The following is a 22,153-nucleotide window of genomic DNA, read 5'->3' as shown; positions in this document are numbered from 1 at the left end:
TATTTTTGTTTAGGTTTATAAATCGCTTGTTGTGTTTGCCTGTTTTCTTACCCTTTGTTATCTATGCGAGTAAGACGATGTCGATGTCACCTAAATATTTGACATTGTGATATATAGATTCTTTCCGGCTAATGTCAATATGTCTGTACAATAAATAGTATGTAAATAAGACATCAACTTCAAAATTGGATTCCCGTAAACAAACTTTACTTGAGTTTTTCCAGAAAAAAAAAGTTTCTTTGGATTAATATTCATGTACATGTGTTAATTGAAAGAACCATGCATGTTGTCCGACACATAATAAACAGATCGAAGATAAACAGTATAATCGGCATTGGTCATTCCCTGAACAACATTCTATGCATAACCATACAACCATAAATGGTATTTATGTTAACATTGACGGAAGTGATCAGTAGCTCCGGGGAATTGACGCAATGACAATGTCAAATATCTGATGGAATGATTACACTTGATGTGTATCTTTTCCTATATTCTACACGATTTTAAAGTCTTCTTGTGATATTGATACTTATATCAGGCATAAAAATGGTTCCTTTGGTAAGTTCAAAAGTTTACAAAGTTTATCGTGTACTGGTATATGTTTTATCGATATACAGGCATTTCATCGCGAAAAAGTGTTGCCGTTTAATAGTATTCCCAAAAGAATTATATACTTAAAACATTTAAATTTTAACTTCATTTTTGTTCTTATGATAAGATCCGGAGATTTTTCGTGTTAATAAAATGGCATTACAAAGACCAACATCCAGAGAAAAAAATACATATCTGTAACACAACACTATGCAAGATGACTAAAATATGAATATGGTTTAAAGAAATTTCTAGAGATTTTTTCTATAAAGATTAAAACATATTTCCGTTTATTTTCATGCAGATAATTATAACAGGGAATCTTCTTATTGGCTTTGCATCAGGAAGCAATCTCGACAGTCCTCTAACCGCAGCCTTCTTGGACACATTCGCAAAAACACTACACGCGAACCAAAAGACGGGATGTGATGGTAAGACCAACACACACAAAAAGTCAATAGTTCATATTTATATAATTATACTAAGTATTCTACAGTCGACCCGCATACCCTTTTCCCTTCATTTCCTAAGTTTTTCCCCAAGGTTATAGTATGTATATATTGACAATCCAGATGATAAAAATCATATCAACATACGATATCCTCCCAAGTCAGGGTTTTGAGTCCACCCTCGCTCCCTCAAAACCCTGACTTTGGAGGATGGCATACGACTGCGTGGAAAAAAATGAAGTATACTAAAGTCCAAGTCACCTCAGATTGTTTGCGTTTTTTTGCGTTTATTTTTGTAATTACTCGACGGTTCCTTTCAAAAACTTGCCATTTTATTCATGTCGTTCTGTACTACGATTCCCTTACAATTATTTTTCGTTCTTACCTCCGAGATTGAAAAAAATCAAAATTTATTTTTCCTACGAGAATTTTGCATTGAATGTATTGTATATCCGCCATCTTGTTTCTATGGATATTTTGAAATGTTCCCTATTATCTCACAATTAAAGAGGTGAAATAATATGATTTCCCGCCATATTTCTGCTCTTTACCTTTAGTAAAAGACAAAACCAGAAGTTCCGAATGAAAATGCTACAACTGGTACTTAATAAGAGTCTTACCACATAAAGTAATAAATTAGCAGGGAACTAGAAATATGGCGGGAAATCATGTTATTTCACCTCTTCAATTGTGAGATAATAGGGAACATTTCAAAATATCCATAGAAACAAGATGGCGGATATACAATACATTCAATGCAAAATTCTCGTAGGAAAAATAAATTTTGAATTTTTTCAATCTCGGAGGTAAGAACGAAAAATAATTGATAGGGAATCGTAGTACAGAACGACATGAATAAAATGGCAAGTTTTTGAAAGGAACCGTCGAGTAATTACAAAAATAAACGCAAAAAACCGCAAACAATCTGAGGTGACTTGGACTATTTTGCTTTCGTACGGCAAAATGGAACGAGTAGCATTACACTAAAAAGAATAGAACTCCAATTCCATTTTTTTTTTCAGTTTATGACTTTTGAATATAAAATCAGAAGTCAGAACTGAAATAATATCAAGCCACATTTTGTAAAACAAAGTATAAAATTTTATTTTGTATTTATATTTCAGTTCCCGCATTTAACCAAACTAAACCTTACTTTTTCGGAATAACAGATCTGAAATGCCTACAGGTCGATGTACGATTAAGAGACAAAGGCTACGATGTAAATGATTTAAGACAAAAATTCCCCAAATTAATCGGAAAACGGTCAGTTTCAACGGAAGTAAACGAAACGGTACATCAACGTTCGCCTCAAAGAAGCACACTACGACCAGTTCATCGATGGATCTTTTACGATGGATATTTTGTAGAGTTTGGAACGGGAAGTGGAAATATAGAAAATCATCAAGTGCTACCAACAAATCTTACTCTTTATTCAGCCTTAAACGGCGCAGACAAAAGAAAAATTGAACACAAGTCAAAGGAAGCCGACTTGTCAAATGCTAATATGCAAACACTGTACCCAAAAAATGGAGACATTTGCGAAGCACAGATGGAAAGCGAAGTGGCTGGATATAGTTCTGTGTCTCTGGACTGTATATATAAATGTGCAAGGAGTTACGTTTCAAAGTATGGGAAGTACCATTTATTGAAAAACAACTGCCATCTCTTTGCAAACAGAATTTCCAAAATTTTGTGCACAGGAAAGTGTCCAGACTGGTGTAAATGAAATTCTACACTGAACGTATGAATCTCTGAATTTCTGCTGTGAATATTTACATTTCAAAAGCCGATGGCTTAAAATTGTTTGCTGTCTGTTCACAATAAGATGTCTTATGTGCCATTAAATTTCTACAGAGTAACTCGTATATATGTTCCGAATTAAAAGAAAGCTGCATGATATTAGGAGGAGAAGTACGTTTTTTTAAACAAAAATTCTTATTTGAAAAGGACCATCCGATTATATAAATTTAAGTTTTTAAGCATTGTGTTTAAGTCTGAAAATATTGGTTCAGTGGTAATTCAAGTCATACGAAACCAGACGAACGAAAATATACGTACAAACCAACAAAAGTAAATGAGCAACCCGGATTCCATTAAGACCAATTACACCGGTAGGATAAGCGTTCTCTGCTTTTCTAGAAATAACAGCCGAGTTGATCATAAAGAGTCAAGTGCGAGGTAGACAAAAGAGGAAAGGAAAATTATGACACGATGAACAAAACGGTTCTCTTGGTGCAGATGGATACGCCATAACGATCCGTAAGTTCTTGATGACGACCATAAAACTTCTGTACTGATGACTTCAATCTTGTAAACCCTGTTCCAGAACCTAACTGAACATCGAATATCCAACGTACTTGATCTCAGTAGGTGCTGAAGGTATGTTGCAACGTTGACAATACGGAATAAAAGGTCGTCGCATTTGTCGTATAGTTTGGTCACGACTTTTCCTTTTCCATCTATATCTGAGAGTAGGTCAATATATGAGACTGACTCTACAATATCTGTAGTGTCCTTAATCTCAAGTTTTTTTTTTTAGAAAGATGTGGTGTATAAAATCCCCGAAACTAGGATTGTTTAATGAATATACATCATCTTTAAAGCAGAAACTGATATTAAAGGATCATGGCTTAACTATGTTCCTTTTTAGCAGATCTGCTATAAAATCAGCCTTATAATAGTGAAGGAATAAGTAAGCGAGTAGCGGAGCACGAGTCATTCCCATTGGAATGCCGACCGTCTGTTGAAAAACGAGTTCACCACATTTGAAAAAATCACCGTCTTTGAAAAAAATGTAGCCGACGCAGTATAATTTTACTTCTAAGTTTCTACATTTCTTTCAAGGAAATAACATATGGCACGCAATTTCAAATGTTCAATACAGTTTTTCCGAACGCAATTTCAAATTTTAGATACCGTTTTTTTGAACGCCATTAAGTTATCAGTATTTGACCAATCTCGAAACAGAATTGCGATCAGATGACTTACGTTTCCGTAGAAGGGTGTCCTTAAGGTCAAAGGCTAAACAGCGAAACCATACCGACTGCGTCGGAAAAATCCATTATTTTGACAGTATATTTGGAAGATGATTTGGAATTTTTTTTTCAAAGTATGGAAACACTGTAACAAGTACTACATATTTTTCTTTTGGTGTCTTTTTTTTTTTAGAAACAACGATGTATGTTTAAAGTAGGGGTATCAACTAAGTATAATAAACCTGTCTAAACAGAACCTCTTTGGATTTTATGTTCTGTTTAGAACAGGTGTCCAGTTTACCAAGGTTCAAAATACATTCAAATTGGTAAAAAGGGGCTCTAAAAGTGTCTGGTTTAGACAGGTATTTGTAATTTTCAGGGTTCAGTTCAGACAGGTTTTACTGTGTAACAGTCTGAGTATTGAACAAGTAATTTTTTTCCTAAGCAGGTTAAGTAAAGGTTTAAGCCAAAGTTCTTACCAGCAATACTTCTTCAAAGACAAGTTTGATAGATTGAATATTATAGCTGTTGTCAAATAAGTATATTAAACACATATGCGTACATGTAATTGAAAACTGTATTTGCTAGAATAATATTTTTACACGTACATGTAGGAAATGACACCTACAAGTTCTTGTACCCAGAACATGAGTGAATATTTGTTGATATAACAGAAAAAATTATCTTTGGTCATCATAAGAGGAAAAATACAAGCAAGTACTGACATATAGACCAATTTAATGGAAGTGATGGGGTGCCTTTTCGCCAAAATCTTTGTTTTGAAATCACTTCAAGATTGGCAATATAAGTGAGGAGTTTTTGCCATGGTCTTTCAACATAAATCGGAGACACTTGACAATAAGTTACCAGTGGTGTCAGTGTTGTACCTTTTGCATACTAGAATTTAATACTAAATAAAAACATTTTTCTGTTTATATTTTTATTAAAAATAATCATGTAAATATCAACAATCAGAAAAACTAGACTAACAAATACAGGTACACCTCTAAGAAAAATATTTTTTCTCTCTCACTGAACCATTCAAAACGCACTCTGTCATTCCTGAAATAAACCTTCCCTTCTGCTCATAACATAATTACCTAGATTGTTAATCAAATATAAACCATCTTCAAAGTATTGTCATTCAATGTTCACATCTAAAATCATCTTGTATAGCATATTTCTGATTAAGGCTACTACATTTATTTTTCAATTTATTTTTGTCAAAAAACTTCTTATTTCTGACTGAAACATCCATCTTTTTATGAGAATATCAAGAGAAAGATCCCAAAGAAAATATTTAAAACAATCAATTTATTCTGTAAGTGCGATTTTTATACTGCTTACTGAAAAAAACATTAAATTTACTTAATCTTACATGACAAATATCAGACAAGATTTTTTTGCATGTTTACTTAGAATTTCGCCTATTTCCACTTTTTCTTTGGCCTTGTACAGCCATGTCCTGTATGTACAGAATGGCATGTACATTTTGTTTAAAACCAAGGGCAATAACTCTTGTGGAAATGAAAAGTACAATGGCATTTGTTGTGTTTTATAGCCATATGCAATTGATAACTGTTCACAAACTGATAAGGAATAATACTGAATGACAGCATCTTAGACTGTTATGTACTGTAAATAAGTTAATTTGCATTGTTGCTAATTACCCTGGAATTTTCAAATGAGCATATTCACGGGTACAAAATTTTGCAGGTACTAGTCTTAAGGCTTTTTTGTCCACCATAAAAATAAGGAAAATTAGTACATGTGAACATTTATATGCTTACAGCATTAGGGTGTGTCTTCAAATTGTGGCATGACTCTAAAAGTATACAAAAAATAACATAAAAAGAAACTAAATAAAGATGTTTAAACTTATCCAGTTTAAAAAAAAAAACTAAATAAAGATGTTTAAACTTATCCAGTTTAACAATTGAAGCAATATCTTAACAACAGAAACAAATCACAGCATATTTAAACTTCATTTTAATAAATGAAAACTAACAAAAAGTCATTCAGCATACATTAACTTCGAGTCACATCAAAAAAGATGAAAGGATATAGGCCAATTTAATGTATAATTAATTTTACACCAAAAACTTATTATGAAACCCACCTCTTCGTCTTAAGAACTTCTTTCTGAAGTTGTATATGGCAGAGGAAACTTTATGATTTCATTTTCCCTTATAACATTAAAATAAACATTGATTTTTTTATGTATAAAAGATAAAACATTATGCTCTAAAAAATTGCATAGTAAAAACATTCAACCTCATAACCCTTTATTCAAATCAATTTGCATCAAATCTAAAAATTCTGTATATTAATGACTTTTTACTGTATACCACCCATACACACATATTTGATTTCTAGATATTCTTCAATTCCATATTTACTCCCCTCTCTCCCTAGTCCTGATTCTTTCCAGCCTCCAAATGGAGCCTCTGGCACTGAGAAAACCCCTTCATTTACCCCTACTAAACCATACTCTAGTTTTTCAGCCACTCTCCATATCTGGCTTATATTCTGGGAATAGAAGTAACCTGAAAATAAAAATTTTATTTTTCATTAATTTATAACATTTTCAAAGATCTTATTATTTAAATAAAATTTATTGATAATTATGACAATTGATATTTTATAAAGTAATATAAAAACAATCACCAAAATTTCAAGCACAATTTCACCTATTAAGCATGTCATTAAAATATATCTGCTATAGCATTAACATACCTGCTAATCCATATGATGTGGCATTTGCTATTTTAACTGCTTCATCTTCAGTTTTGAATCTTCAAATAAATATAACATACAAATTGTTTTAATATCCAGTTGTGTTTACATACTAATGTCATTATTAATCAAACATTTTTAAAAGACTGTAAAAAAACTATACACATATTGTTTGAGAAACTTATGAATTGCTTGAGTAGCAGAAACATACATTCATTGTATGTTACAGAAACTATTATTATTGAATGCATCACATCATGGGAAATACATGTATTTGTTTTTGTTTATACATGAAAGTGTAAGATCAAAGACTACCATAAGCTTCATAGATGTCTTAATGTCAGTAAATGAGAGTTGTTTTTCCTTGGTACAGTGAATAAAGAAAAAAATGCCAGAAAAATTTACCAATCAAACAGTGACAGAAATACTGATAATGTAGTTTTATTTATTTTCTACAATTTTTTTACACCTTTTTTATGTCAGACAAAATGCATGAAACATTAGTACTGAAAACAAGAAATACTGTAAGCAAGCTTAAAAATGATACTTCACATGGACTTATAACATGCAACATTCATAAGTTAAATTGTTTTCAGTTGTCAGCAACTTTTCAATCATGCATATTTACATAGAACAACAAATTATCTCATAAAAATCCTGCTATGTAAAATTTTATAATTGGATTATCCCCCCTTGCAGGAATCATCATATAACATGATTCATCACCATCTCCAGAAGTGAGTGCAGTTAAAACAGAGATGCACTTAAGAGATGTGAACACGTAAAACACTGAAATTGGATTAGCTCTCTTTGCAAGCATCTCACATAAATTATATTTATACATATCCCGTAAAGTTTATTCATGATCAGTTGAAGCAATTAAGGAGCTGTTGCCCTTACATGGTGTGTGAGAAGACAGATGGATAAACAGAAAAACATATGTGTGTATCCCCAAATTTTGTTTCAGGAATTAAAATAATTGGTCATATAATGAACCTGAATTTTTTAATTTCAAAAACCTTGAAGTGGTTAATTTAACAGTGTAATACATTTGCACTTTTGCCATATGTCTGGACACTAGCACAGGTGACATGTGTCATTACTTAACACCTAAGGTTTAGATACATGTACATGAATAGTATTACACATTATTTTTCATATCATTTTAAGACCCTCATATTAGGCAGGTGTGTTCACCAATGCCTAATATATATATGTCAAAGATGGGACCTGATATAAAAACTGTAATAATTTCTTTATCATATATATTTCTTGCTATTGATATCAGTTTCTCAGAGGAGCAAACAGGCCTTGATATCCAATGAGTATATGAGGCATTGGTATTGCTTCATGAAACATCTAATAATCAATGATTCATATTTTAAATCATACAATGACATATGGTAGTATCACACAGGTAAAATATTAGCACCAAATATTTAACAGACCTCCATAGTGCTACAACATTACATAAACTGAGAAAGGTACCTACTTGTGAACAGCAGCTACAGGTCCAAATATTTCTTCTCTTGAACATTTCATGTCTACTGTAACATCCTTCAGAAGTGTAGGTGCATAGAAGTTACCTCCCTTTTTCTCACCCCCTAATACCACACCAGCACCTTGTTTTACAGCTTCTTGTACAAGATCATCTACCTAACATAAGATGTTTAAAAATTTTTAATACAATTTACAACATTTCTAATGTAATTAACCAATTAAAGGACTTGATAAGTGTATGCAATCAGGGACGTAGCTAGGCCTGTTTTAGTTGTAAACAAAATTACGGCAAGGGTCTTGGGGGGTGGGGGGGTCGCTCAAGGCCCCCAGTGAGTCCGACAAGGCAAAGCCCTGAGGGAAACTCCTGAATTTTTACAATTTTGGAGCCAGTTTTTCAGAAAAAGTACAAAATTTCCGGAATTGATGGTTTTGATATCGCGAATTACTTTATGGTGTATATTGGAGTATCATTATGTATTAAATAGGATTTGTCATTGCATAAAACCTTTATTTCATCTTTAAAATGTGTGTTTTTATTTTTGTTACTTTTTCCGAAAGTACGCAACTGCGTATTTGCGTATAGGCAGCTACGCCCCTGGCAATAATGACAGGAGAAGCATACGTGTATGAAACCTCATAATATAAACTAACTGAACTACATGTCATCTCTTCTTAACCTTACAATTACTTGTTGCTTCTCAAATTTAAACAAAATACATTTTATTAAATTACTGGAAGAAATATGACTATCTTCCATTGTCAGTTGCATATGAAAAATTGAATCATATCCATTCTTTTTTCCATTGATTTTAAACAAGGTCAAATTTGAATTCCAATTTCTAGTAGGACATATCGGAATTCAAATATATACATGTACTATGAGGATTCTGATTCCTTCCGAATTATGATTTGTACTGATTGTACAGAACCTGATTCAATATTATATCATTATTCAGTAAAGTTTTACCTAGTGGCTTAGTCATTACCCCAACAGAAGACCAATAACCGAACCTCACACAATTATACCTTTATTGGCTTTCATGTGCAATATTTATTATACTGCCAAGTCAATAATTAATGATAATGGATAGATATTTGTTGTATTGGAGACAAATGACTGTGGGTAACATATTTTTGTGGTTTTGGTGTGTCAGTCAATTACTAATGAGATGTTTGAATTTCTTCTAGAAACTGTGATTGTACTCCACATTTACTGTAACATATACACACAGGGCTGCACCTGACTCAATATTACAGTATAACATAATATGGCTATCTGAAGACCATTAATGCAACCTTGCCCCAATTATGTCTAGTCCTATTCCATATTTAGCCTAGTCCAATAATTAATGCATATCAAGTAGATATTTGTTGCACTGGAACATGTTGATATATTACTTAAAAACTGGGAAATCTTAATCATAGATTCAAAATCTATTTCAAATTGAAATTTTAACAACCCACAAAAAGTACAGATGCTTTTGCATTACATCATATTGACAGCATTTAACATTTACTAGTGAGTTTGTATTGTCAATAAAGGTTACTATTTTACTAGTTATAATACCTTGCTAACTGCCCTCTGATTGATTAATGGGCCTTGAGTTACACCAGGTTCTAGTCCATCTCCTACTTTCAGTTCTTTTGCCATTGCTGCAGCCAACTTCTCTACATATTTAGGATAAACACCTTCCTGGACAAGAATTCTGTTAGCACAAACACAAGTCTACAAGTACCAGTATACAAAAACAAAACAAAAATATTAGTACTCATAGAAAGACAAAGCCAGAAATATTGTATTTTTCTTACTTCTTGTTAATGTAAATTTTGACGAAATTGTTGTAGTGATTTTATTATTGCAAAAAGTGTGACTGACCAATAGGACCTGGGCCATTTTCCCCAAGATTCTGACCACAAGTAGGACCAATTTTAAAAATGTTCCAAATGTCCAAAATCTGTAGAAAAACCTAATGCTCCCAAAAAAATCAGACGGAGGAATAGTACAAAAGTTAGAAACAAAAGTAACTGAAAATGCATTTTTTACATTTATTCTCCAAATTGAACAATTTGAGTCTGGAATTTCCACAGAAACATCTTTGCAACCATTACAATGTCCTTGGTTTTGGTGTTTTAGGCATTCTGTGACCTAAGTCAAATACAGTGTCTACAAGCACAAGACGGATTGTAATGTGATTTTAGGTTGAAATGTAACTTTTTTTTTATGAAAAATATTAAATAGCTCATTACAGAAAATGTTTATGTAATGTTCATGGCATAGCCCAACTGACTTTATAGTTGTACTATTCAGTAATTTAGTGATAGTATCAAGCCTGATCCTGGCATTTTTTGGTTTGTTTTTGTGTTTTTGGTTAAAATGTTATTATCATAACGTCATTTCTCAGTTTCAATAATCGATTAGTCTCATTTTGTCACATGACAGTTCACAATGTTCTAAATTTCATGCTATAACACCAGTTATACTGGTGTTTCCTGTTTTCAGTCAAATATATTATTGATTCATGAGGTATTTGAATGCCTAATTTTAGCACTAACTCGTACTTTTCAATGAACAAAATAACAGGAAAGTTGGCCCAGGTCCTTTGCAATGCTTATATTAAAAATTGCATTGTTGGATTTTTAACATTACTGAAATGGAATTTTTTTTATTTGAACTGAAAAAATTAAATCACATTTTCAACTAAATTTACAAAATCATTCAGTAATTTCAGAAGTTACTGTATAAAACGGTTTCTAGTAGGGACTATGATGAATTGTCTTAAACAATGTGTCATCATGTACTTTTGACCATAGTTATATACCGGTACTTATTTCTCATAAACTGTCCTGAAACTATTTTCTACACCCTAAAACACCAAAATAAAATGCTGTATTGCTATGGATTATCTCCCTTTTCACAATTTCAATGGTGTATTTTAACAGATAATGACAAAAGAGTATTCTTCCCACAAATATATAAAAAAATACTGGGTCCTATAATTCAAATATCATTTATACTTTGACATTTTAATGTAGTTTTTAACAAATGGACGATCCTTAAATCTAATGATACTTTAATTATATTAATTTTTTTTTCAGATTCAAAAATTGATTAGCATTATATATTTAAATTCTCTGGTATTACCGGTATGCACTTTTCTGCCTACTGCCCAGAAGGGGAAATTAGTACAGTGTGAAAATTAAGAAATTCACAGTATCCTTGACATGGCTTTAAAAACATTATACATCATAGGTCATACATACCTGTCCAGAACACCTGAATTTACAGGCCATTGTACCTGCAACTGCCTGGTCAATATCAGCACTATCAAATATAATAAAGGGTGCATTTCCTCCCAACTCAAGTGATACTTTCTTTACAGAAGATGCAGACTGTTGCAATAACATCTAAAATTATGAACATTTCAGTATCATAATTGCTGAAATTTAAAACTTTATTTTACGAAATTATGCAAGTTTTTGTGCTTTATAAAAATTAATTTGACAATAATAACATTAATGTCAGAGCTTTATTTATCAATTGTTAAATTTATGTATATGATAGTATACAAAGGAGTTTATATTTAAACCTGCTTCTTTAAGAACTATACATTCTATTGAGCTCAGTCAATGATACCTGACTTGCATTATGTAAAGTTTGGGGTATCTCATTTAGCAAACATCTGGCCAAGATTATGTTGTGTCATGCGCATTCACATCAGGTGGAGTAAATTTAACTTTTACTGAAGAATTAAGAAGGAGTTGCCAAACAAGGTTTATGGACAGAATGGATGACAAGACTTTTATATAATAACTCAAAAAAAAAAAATTATGCATAGAAATTAAAAGTTTCCTAACATAATTAAATTATGGTAATCTTGTGGTGATATAAGAACTTTTAGCAACTTCATTATTTTCAGACTACTTCCATGATACAAAAAAAACTATCATCAAATCCCAATGACAACATTAGATCAAATGATTGTGATGTCATCAATAAAGATATTAACATAATTTTGAAAATCTTGATACAACATCACGTCTCGCCCTGTCAGGCTCCCTGTGATGTTTTCTAGCTGGACTTCAAACCTGCCATTATTCTGTATAAAAATGCTAGTCATATTACCTTCCCTACAACAGTTGAACCTGTAAATGAGATCTTTTTTACGATTGGATCTTCACACAGTGTCTTGCCAACAGCAGCTGCATTGTCCCTTGAGCATGTGACAACATTCAATACTCCAGGTGGTAAACCAGCTTTCTCAGCTAACTACAAGAAATAAAAAGAAAAACGATTCTGAGTAAATATTTAATACCTTCTTAAATGTGAAGATAAAAATAGACATTTACTAAAACCGACTCTTGCACTTATTTCCTGATGTACACCATGGGAAAATAGTCAATGAGGAAATAAAGCTTAGCCAGGTGTGATATTACATGGAAGAACTACAACACATACATGTGACAGAATACCCCAAATAATGAACAAAAAGCTGACGTTTTTTTTTCTTATAACTTTTAGCTGTGTACAATTTGATATTGCATAACTAGTTACTGTCTTTGCTTCTTTTCTTAACATGCATAGGTAACTTCTAGACTGTTCAGTTTATTATAAAATGTATCAAGTTATTGATAGCAATACTGGAAATATATTTCTTTACTCTCTTCTCTGTTTTTTTCTAATCATTGGAACTTCATTAGCCAATCCCGGGGTGTTTCAGTGGTTAGAAACCCCTGTTTATTGGAAAATTTTTGTACATTTATGCATTATATCGGCTAATAAAATGACATAAAATAGCCTGGATTCCAACTCTTTCCAAAATCTCAGTATTCTGCATCAGCACATGATCTTGATACTTTTTTCCCATACCTCACATAGAGCTAGTGCTGAGTATGGAGTATCTTCAGCAGGCTTGAGTACAACTGTTGACCCTGCAGCAATTGCAGCGCAAGCTTTCCGTGTTATCATAGCATTTGGGAAGTTCCACTACAAAAAAAAACTATCTACTCAGGCAGGTGTAGTGGACATTACAACCAAGTTAAGTTTTAACTATTAACAGGTGATATGCTGGGATAATTTACTTACAATCTTGATCACACAGTAAACCAACTGACAATGTAAATTTTTTATCAGTATAAAATATGCACTGTTTTTTTTTCTGTAAACAAACTAACAATTGTGATACTTCATGTATTAATTTATGGACTTGTTACTTCAATCATAAATTTATTAGAGTCATGTTTAAAGTTCATTTGTCTTCTCAGTCTTATAAATAAATTATATTACCATATAGTGGGAAATTTTCGCAAGGTTCTAATTTTCACAATACATTTTTTTTATTTGTGAGGTTTTGGGAATCACAAAATAAAAAAAATGCCAAATTTAATTCAAGATATTTAACAGTGATATCTACGGACATAAAAAATAGAGACAGTGAAACTTTAATTACTCTATTTATAAAGCAAATTGTGAAATTTAGTGAAAACCACACACTGTATGGTATATGACATTACAATATTGGCTGTCTTAGAGAAAAGAAAACAATCTGTTTTAGTTGTTATAAATTAATGGTGCATTTTTTGCTGTAAACAACTTAAGTTCACTATGATACACTTTTCACAAATGATGAAAGTCTGACTTACCGGTGTGATCATACCCGCAACACCAATAGGCTGCTTCAGAACAAGTAACCTTCTAGATTTAATTGGTGAGGGTATAATATCCCCATAAACTCTCCTGGCTTCTTCTGCAAACCACTCTATAAAACCAGTTCCATACATAACTTCACCTGCTGCTTCAGCTAGAGGTTTGCCCTACATAAGGAAAGGATAAATGCAATTTAACAATTTATTTAAAACTGTCCATTTTTTTGGTATTTGTTACAAATAGACAAAATTGCAGCCACAACCCATATTATCATATAAAATTCTACCATGAGGCCATTTTAGTTCTTGACAGAATATTTTTTTCTTGTCATCATGCAATCAACTTTTTTTCACACATGCAGTTAAGTGTATATTTTTTTCCTTTAAATGCTTACATTTTTATTTGCAATATTCAGACTTAAGATATTTTTGGACATTGATATGGTTATCAATAAAATATTCATTTAAAAAAAAAAACTTGGGCTATGAATATTTTTTAGAAAGCATCTAGGTACCCTCAGTAAGAAATGGTAGGTTGTGCATGGTGTAAAATCAACCTTTCCTACAGGAGCTGAGAAGAAACCAATGAAAATTCCAAGTTCAGCAGGCTAAAAAATTCACAAAGTCTACACCACAGTCAAACAGACAGTATGTCTGCAGCAAAAATCATAAACAGATGATGTTAAAGTGTCAAAGGTCAAAGTTATATAATAAATATCTGCAAAATAAACCTAAGAAAAATGCAAGGCCAAATTTCAGGTTCAACATGCTACTAATTGAAAAACTCAGGAAGTTGTCAGAGTCTACAAAAGCTCATGTTTTTCTTTTAAAGTCAGCTTTAAAATTCTTACATTTTCCAGAGTAAGTAACTTTGCTAGTTCATCTTTATTTTGTGTACATAATTCCATCCATTTCTTCAGAATAATGCTTCTTTCCTTCAACAGACAACAAGAACATGTATATTTAAACAATTATCATATTTTCCAATTGAACAATTTTGTCTAAAATCATTAAAAAATGTAAATAACCAAATTACTAATATTTTAAATACCATTTGCCCCTGTCTGAAACCAATGTATTCCAATTGGCTAATATCATAGAAGATAACCGAAAGCTGAGCTTATATACAGGTAAAAAAATATTGTCTATATTTTTTCTTGACTTTATTTTAAGAGATTTCCATTAATAGGAAAATCTTATTTTCAATGATATGAAGAACAACAGAATTTTTTCACTAATCTAAATGGTAGTTTTAGATCAAATAACAACAGAATATTCTATAAACCTTTGCTGTTGTTTCTTTCCATGATTCAAAAGCAGTCTGAGCACACAATATGGCTTTCTCTGTATCTACTGAGTCCATATCTGGCACCAAACCAATCTTCTGTCCATTGGCAGGGTTATATACTATAAAAGTAACAGCAAATCTATATTTATTGGTTGCTGATTTTTTCCAGTACTGCCTAGTGGCTACTGGACAATAACATTTTTTTGGAGGCTAGATTTAAGATTCATTTTTTCAAAAGCTTTCCAGATGACCATAAAAATTCATACAGTGTAAGTTCACATTTGCCTGAATCTATATATTATCAATGTAAAATGAATTTTTCTTTTCCTAATAAAAATGAATAAAGTACTGAACTAGTGATACAAGTCTCCAAGAACATCATGAGATTTAACTTAAAAGAATGAGAAGTACAACTTGAAAGTGACTTTGTTACCCTAGGTTCAACACTAATCCAGAATATGATATTAAATGCAACTATATTTCTTGTGTTTACAGCAATTTTTACCCATCTTTCGACCCATTGTGTAAACATTAATAATGTGTAAAGTTTTTTGTTCTTGGCTGTTGATTGGTTTGAATTCCATTATACATGTTATTAAAACCAGTTATTTAGAAGTTTATGGTCTGAATTGTAAAAATCTGATAATCCATGACTCTATTTCTTTAATATTTTAGAACAGCAAAGTTACAAGATAAGAAGCTATAAAAGGAAATTTAAGAGAACAAAAAGCATCAAGAAAATTTGTTTCCTCATGACTTTTATTAACATACCATCAAATGTTTTACCACTATTGCTATCAACCCATTTTCCATTCACATAGGCTTTTTCATGAAGAAAGCGTAAACCTGTTGGTGCTGCCATCTTATTATAAAAAAACAAATTACTATGTCGTAAAAACTGTGACTTCAAACAAACTATTCTGCAAGTTACACAGGCAGCCTACAAAATAAAGTTTGGTTATTCATTTCATTTGTGTACAAGTGCATTTATTTATAACATTTAAAAAAAACCTACGTCACTAATGGTGGTTCCAGTTTCATACACAGTCAGAGGTACTCCAGCAATGTTAGAAGTTGACTGTTTTTTTTACTTGGTGTCATCCTATCTTCCAGCAGCTAGCATGTACTATAACACCCAAATTTGTTTATGCTAAACAAGTATTCTAACTAAATTTCATTCATTTTATTTACTTAAAGGAAATTTAAACTTACTGGCAATCAAGCAATAAAATCCGTAACTTTTCTTATATGGTAGACTAAATGCATTTATCTAAATTCATCAACATCTAAAGACTGGCAATCAAGCAATAAAAACTGTAACTTTTCTTATAAGGTAGACTAAATGCATTTATCTAAATTCATCAACATTTAAAGACTAATAAGCCGTGTCCGTAAGTCATATTTCTAGCATATTTCAGTCTACATCTAAGAATGGTGGAGTGTTCACATTGCAAGATGGTAAATGTAAGTAAGAGGTTGGAGTATAGAGGAACCAAACATCTTACTCTGTAGGAGCAGGTCAGAAGAAGAGGGACTTTAAACTTGACTGAAGACTGTAGTTCTGACTATCCATCACTTATCCTCTTATAGTACAAAAATTTAATGATATAATTAGTAGCCCTGTGCAATACTTTTTTTTTATATTTTGAATGACTTCTTTCATATAAGGGTCCTAAATAGTTTCTATGTAGGAACCCCAAATTTGAAATCTGTCTTAGCCTTAATTTTCATACCATTACTCAAGGCCCAATGTTGTGGTTTCAAATGGGGTGGGGTGTCATTACATTTAAAATTAATGTCACTTTCACATATCTTGGGGCTGCTATGCTTTGATCCCTACAGGGATTAGCTATGCCTAAAAATTTTTCTAAATACACAGGTTTTTTCTGAAGTCAGAAGAAAATTTGTGGGTTAATTTAGCCAACAACATTTGTAGGAAGATAATGGTAAGCCTTAAACAATGTTTATGTCAGTCTACTTTAAAAGTCACTACTATTGTTAGCGACTTCTTGCACACATAATTTCAGTACTTAATATTTGCATATGATTTGCATAATTATATATTTTTACTCCATGTAATGCTGCAGATCTGTGCTGTGTTTATCGATATAGAATATTAGCTTCATATGAAATAAAAATGTACCTCTTAAATATCATACATGTGTGTTCTACATGTGTTCTTCCTTGAATGAGAATGGGAAGTTTTCATAAAATGATTGGTTAGCATTGAACATACCAAGTTTCTGATTCAAGCACAAGGGCTTGTTACAAGACTATATAGGTCATATACAAATGTATATTTGCATGGTCCTTATATTCATTGCCAGTTTAATCTGGTTCCCTGGTCAATATCATTAACGACCCAACAAACCTATTTTAAATAATATATTATACAAGTCTATGTGTATTTTTTTGCTTGTACGAGAATGGGAAGTTTATATTTGATAAGATGATTGGTTAGTATTGAATTTATGTAATATTACCCAATTTCGGATTCAAACACAGGCTCGTTACAATTAACAATATATTGGTCATATATATTATCAGGACCCATACATGTGATAAAGTCATCCCTTCAAAACTGGAGATTTGTCATTTTTCAGCTGGAGATTTGGTTTGAAAACTGGAGGTTTTTTATCGGCGTTTTTTTTCGTGGTGTAACAGGTCAAATATGTGTGAAACTTATGGAAAATCTTGCATTAAGTCTGTATCCATGAGAAAAATGTTGAATACTCTATTGGAACAGTTGGAATGACCCTTTTGATGGTTTAACACTTAAACATTTTAATGATTTTATTTATTTGTTACAATATTTTCATAACAAGAACAGCATAAACATAAAAAACTTTCAATTTAAAAGTGTAATCATTACTATATAGCTACTATTAATTGAATGATTTTCATTTAAAAATTGTCACTACAGTAGCTACTTTTGCATAAATATGCACTAAAATGATTTTATTTCAAATATTCATTACTGGCTCGTGCCACTTTAACTTTGACTTCCATGCAGCATTGAATTTGGAATAATCCTTTGCTTTTTGGCAGGAGGTGCTGAAGATGAAAAATTATGTTTCGGCATTTTGATGGTTGATGAGAGTGCTCCAAATTGAAAAATTCATATAATTACTCAATTGACTTGGATAAAAAAAACAAGCCATACTTTGAGTCAATTTCATTTTCAGTGGATGCATGTTTCCATAACCATCAAAAGATCTAAAGCCCCACATCAATATTTACACAATGAGTCCCAATCGTCGGTAATAAATCGTTTAATCATTTAAGCGTGTGCCACTAAAACTTGGAATAATTGTCAATCATCTCCTGTTGTTGTATAATCATCACACCTTTTAAATTACGTCTCGTTGATAACCACTAAAGCTCTAAATTACTGTTTATGACCCTAATTAACATGTACACCTGTCTACCTGAGATCATCCGGAAATGTCCTTATCCTATTCCTCTCAGGTTTTTTCTTTCAGTAAATAAAAAAATGGTGCCCAAAATTTGTTTACAGTATAATGTTCGGATAACGGTAGATTTTCTGTTTCAATGGTAGAACGGTAGGAAGGTTCTAATTCTGGTAGAATTAAACTACCGCCAGTAGGTTCACATGTATGAGGACCCCAATATCTATATATACCCATTGCTAGTCATTTAATCTGGTTCTGAGTAATTGAAAACATTTGGATCATCATGATTACAAAAGACTATGTGATTATTTCAAGCCAGGGAACCAAGATTTTAGTGGACGACCCCCAATTTTAGAGCATACCGCATATGTGCCATTTTGGATGCTAAAAGTAAGCCAAAAAACCGTGACAGACAATATTTGACGATAAGTGACTTTGAAGTGTCTTTGATTTGTCATAAGTGTTACTTCAATAAGTAATCAAAGTCAATCTCTAATGAACAGATTGAAAACTAACTTTGTATACACATGAATTAAATACCGACTTAGAGAAGGAATGAACATAAACAAAGCATTTACCATGTTTAAAATTCAAAATTATGTATAGAACGTTCAAAACATCCGACGGTTTGTAGTTGTCAGTCGCTCGTTAAGGCATAAACTTTTAAAGTTTAAACCACTGTTATCTCATATTTATTTTTTTCTCCAAAACGAAATTACAAGAGTTATCGATCTTAGTTTTATAATAGTGAAAAACATTGACGGAACAAAACCACAATCCGTAAAAAAATTCATTAAGCGTTTTACCCATGTGTAAATTTCAGCTTTGATATATCATTCAGGGCTATAAATAAATTTTATAACTATGATTTGGAGTGTGGACTTAAATGGGTATCACTGTTAACCTACATTTACAGGAGAGAGACGAGAATCCGATTTATACTTTCTATTACAAGCCAGAAATAACTGCGAATCTCACTGCAACCTCACTTTATTGTCTCTTGCTAACCGATTCTTTTTAATAGCAATAAATGATCTCAATATTAATAGTAATCGCGTTTATAAAAGATGTAAACATCCTTTCCGCTTAATCTATTTATAGCCCTTTAATGATTTGATCAAGGATTTTTATAGTATAGTCTACTATAAAAAATCCTTGGTTTTATATACTTGGCTTGTTTTTTTTTCAGCGAAGTTTCCAAAATATATAATTTACAAAAAAATATTTTAACCGTTAACATGGTGGAATTAAATATTTTGATCTGAATTCGAAGAAAACTTCCACGAACCCACCCCAATCAACATCAAATGGTCGTCCCATTATAAAATATATGTTTGCAAAACATGAATACAGGACATGCTCCCCGGGATTGAGGACAAGGACCTCTGAGAACAAGTGGAAGAAGCGAGGAAAAAGAAGTAACCCAGTCTATCAGAGTATGTGCAAAGTGCAACTACGTAATATGCTTATTTCCAGACGTCTTATTATTTAACTATTACAAAATAGAAGCAAAAAACATGCACGAGACTTGCATAACCTGTAGAATTCAAGGTTGAATGAGGGTTACAACAATATTAAATTAGTTTTTTTCATTACTCTGTTTCAATTCGAATTCGTCCTTTCAGTTAAAATAAATTAATAGAATATATTAGCATAACAGGACAGGACTCTTGCGTCAAAGGTCACAATTAACACGCGCGACTGACACAATCGGAGCAGCTGGTAATACGATGGTCCTGACTTGGTACTGATATTTCAAACGAAATGGTGGGTTAAATATAAGAGGTTGTAGAATTTTATCATTTTCGTTGAAGTGTCCATATTGCACTCAAAAATTAACAGAATCTATATCAAACATGTATGAACTACACAACTAGACTTACCTTTCTATATGACATACGTGTGAAACTGGTAAGATAAACACCGATAGCATATCTTTGCTTAATCTACTGTCTAAATAGACTGGCCATAGCTTATAAAAGTCAGTGGCGGGTTCAGAGAGGGTGCAGATGGGACGTACGTCCGCCTGGCTAAATTTGGGGCAAACTGTATTTTTTACATGAACTGTATACTTCCACAAATTTCACTCAAAAATTATTTCGCGTCTTGCTTCTCTGTGAAGAGATGGAGAATGAGAGACATATTTATTAATCACTCAGGGGCGTAGCTGCCTATACGCAAATACGCAGTTGCGTACTTTCGGAAAAAGTAACAAAAATAAAAACACGCATTTTAAAGATGAAATAAGGGTTATTTATCACATATACATACCATGAACGTAGTATAGGCTCTGAAAAACTGGCTCCAAAATCGTTAAAATTTAGGAGTTTCCCTCAAGGCTTTGCCTTGCCGGACTCACGGGGGGCCTTGAGCGACCCCCCCCCCCCCAAGACAACTCGCCGTAACTTTGCGTACGACTAAAACAGGCCTAGCTACGCCCCCTGTCAATTTTGCTCAATAGTTATACTATAGTCGTCTACAATTCAAATACTTTAACTTACTTTTTAGAATGTGAAAATTGTTCAACCCCGGCCCATATAGGTTAATATTTTTTGTAACCCCCCCCCCACCAACCTTGTCTTGTTGAATTTTGGGGTTTCCATGTTAAAACCGACTTTGTAATTGGTCGTCCAAGGGGACATATTCTTATCCGCACATTCTCTGAATCCGCTGAATGGAATTTGATGAAACTTTCACAGATTCTTTATTACATGATGCCATTGTGCACATCCTATTTTTTGTCATCTGAATGCATACATCACTTAATAGGTTTCTTATATGTGTTATGGGGAAGGGAGGCATTACTCAAAATTTTTCTAGTGTAAGTTAGTTTTTTTCATTACTCTGTTTCAATTCGAATTCGTCTTTATAGTTAAAATAAATTAATAGAATATATTAGCGTAACAGGACATGACTCTTGGGTCAAAGGTCACAATTAACACGCGCGACTGACACATCTAGTGTAGCATTGTTACATACAATAATAAGCAGAGAGAACGTCAAAATATTCCCTAATTGATGGCGAACCCTCAGCTCATTTCTGAGAAGACTCCCTCTTCGATGGCGAACCCTAAGCTCAGTTCAGAGAATAATCCCTCTTTGATCGCGAACCCTCAGGTCAGTTCAGAGAATAATCCCTCTTTGATGGCGAACTCTCAGCTCAGTTCAGATAAGACTCCCTCTTTGATGGCGAACCCTCAGCTCAGTTCAGAGAATAATCCCTCTTTGATGGCGAACCCTCAGCTCAGTTTAGAGAAGACTCCCTCTTTGATGGCGAACCCTCAGCTCAGTTCAGAGAAGACTCCCTCTTTGATGGTGAACCCTAAGCTCAGTTCAGAGAATACTCCCTCATTGATGGCGAACCTTCAGCTCGGTTCAGAGAAGTCTCCCTCTTTTATTGCGAACTTTCAGCTCACTTCCGATGTCTAGTTTTTATTTCCCGTTCCTTCCGATCTTCTTACAATTTCTCTCTAAATGTGTGTACTAACAATTATGTAACACAAATATGTTTTATGAAAAGCCACAAATTTCAAATAATTATATTAGAAATGTAGA

General features: G+C 32.5%; 2 protein-coding genes across 6 annotated transcripts; one reads left to right on the top strand and one right to left on the bottom strand.

Moving 5' to 3' along the window:
• Positions 1–428: 428 nt before the first annotated feature.
• On the top strand, positions 429–2,902 carry LOC148627385 (uncharacterized). 2 transcript variants are annotated; one of them, XM_088564664.1, is made up of 3 exons: positions 429–561; positions 899–1,025; positions 2,168–2,902. In XM_088564664.1, exons 1-3 carry the CDS (start codon positions 550–552, stop codon positions 2,767–2,769), a joined length of 741 nt encoding a protein of 246 aa, XP_088420790.1. In that variant the 5' UTR covers positions 429–549; the 3' UTR covers positions 2,770–2,902. The 2 variants fall into 2 exon arrangements, 1 of the variants encoding a protein (XP_088420790.1); XR_015919312.1 differs by lacking the exons at positions 429–561; positions 899–1,025 and adding an exon at positions 1,768–1,849 and having other exon boundaries at positions 2,168–2,307.
• Positions 2,903–4,941: 2,039 nt separating this feature from the next.
• On the bottom strand, positions 4,942–20,532 carry LOC148627384 (succinate-semialdehyde dehydrogenase, mitochondrial-like). Of its 4 annotated transcripts, none has more exons than XM_088572110.1 (12): positions 20,482–20,532; positions 15,957–16,125; positions 15,183–15,304; positions 14,749–14,832; positions 13,895–14,065; positions 13,122–13,238; positions 12,378–12,521; positions 11,516–11,659; positions 9,822–9,980; positions 8,247–8,410; positions 6,755–6,813; positions 4,942–6,564 (listed from the first exon to the last, which is right to left on the bottom strand). In XM_088572110.1, the coding sequence occupies exons 1-12, from the start codon at positions 20,494–20,496 to the stop codon at positions 6,356–6,358; spliced, it is 1,557 nt and encodes a 518-aa protein (XP_088428236.1). In that variant the 5' UTR covers positions 20,497–20,532; the 3' UTR covers positions 4,942–6,355. The 4 variants fall into 4 exon arrangements, with proteins under 4 accessions (XP_088428236.1, XP_088428254.1, XP_088428245.1 ...); XM_088572128.1 differs by having other exon boundaries at positions 15,957–16,047; positions 20,482–20,520; XM_088572119.1 differs by lacking the exon at positions 20,482–20,532 and adding an exon at positions 19,177–19,315.
• Positions 20,533–22,153: the final 1,621 nt, after the last annotated feature.

The sequence above is a fragment of the Perna viridis genome, chromosome 1, assembly GCF_037379345.1.
Source record: "Perna viridis isolate PV_CMFRI_1.1 ecotype Kerala chromosome 1, ASM3737934v1, whole genome shotgun sequence".
In the NCBI taxonomy this organism is placed as follows: Eukaryota; Metazoa; Mollusca; class Bivalvia; order Mytilida; family Mytilidae; genus Perna; species Perna viridis.
The sequence above is the reverse complement of the archived record's forward strand: the minus strand, read 5'-3'. Positions and strand labels throughout refer to the sequence as shown.

Coding starts and splice junctions, on each gene's coding strand:
- LOC148627384 (XM_088572110.1), bottom strand. Junction 14,833..15,182: donor GGAAAGAAACAACAGCAAAG/GTTTATAGAATA, acceptor TGTCTGTTGAAG/GAAAGAAGCATTATTCTGAA. Junction 8,411..9,821: donor ATCAGAGGGCAGTTAGCAAG/GTATTATAACTA, acceptor ATCTTATGTTAG/GTAGATGATCTTGTACAAGA.
- LOC148627385 (XM_088564664.1), top strand. Junction 1,026..2,167: donor CCAAAAGACGGGATGTGATG/GTAAGACCAACA, acceptor TTTATATTTCAG/TTCCCGCATTTAACCAAACT.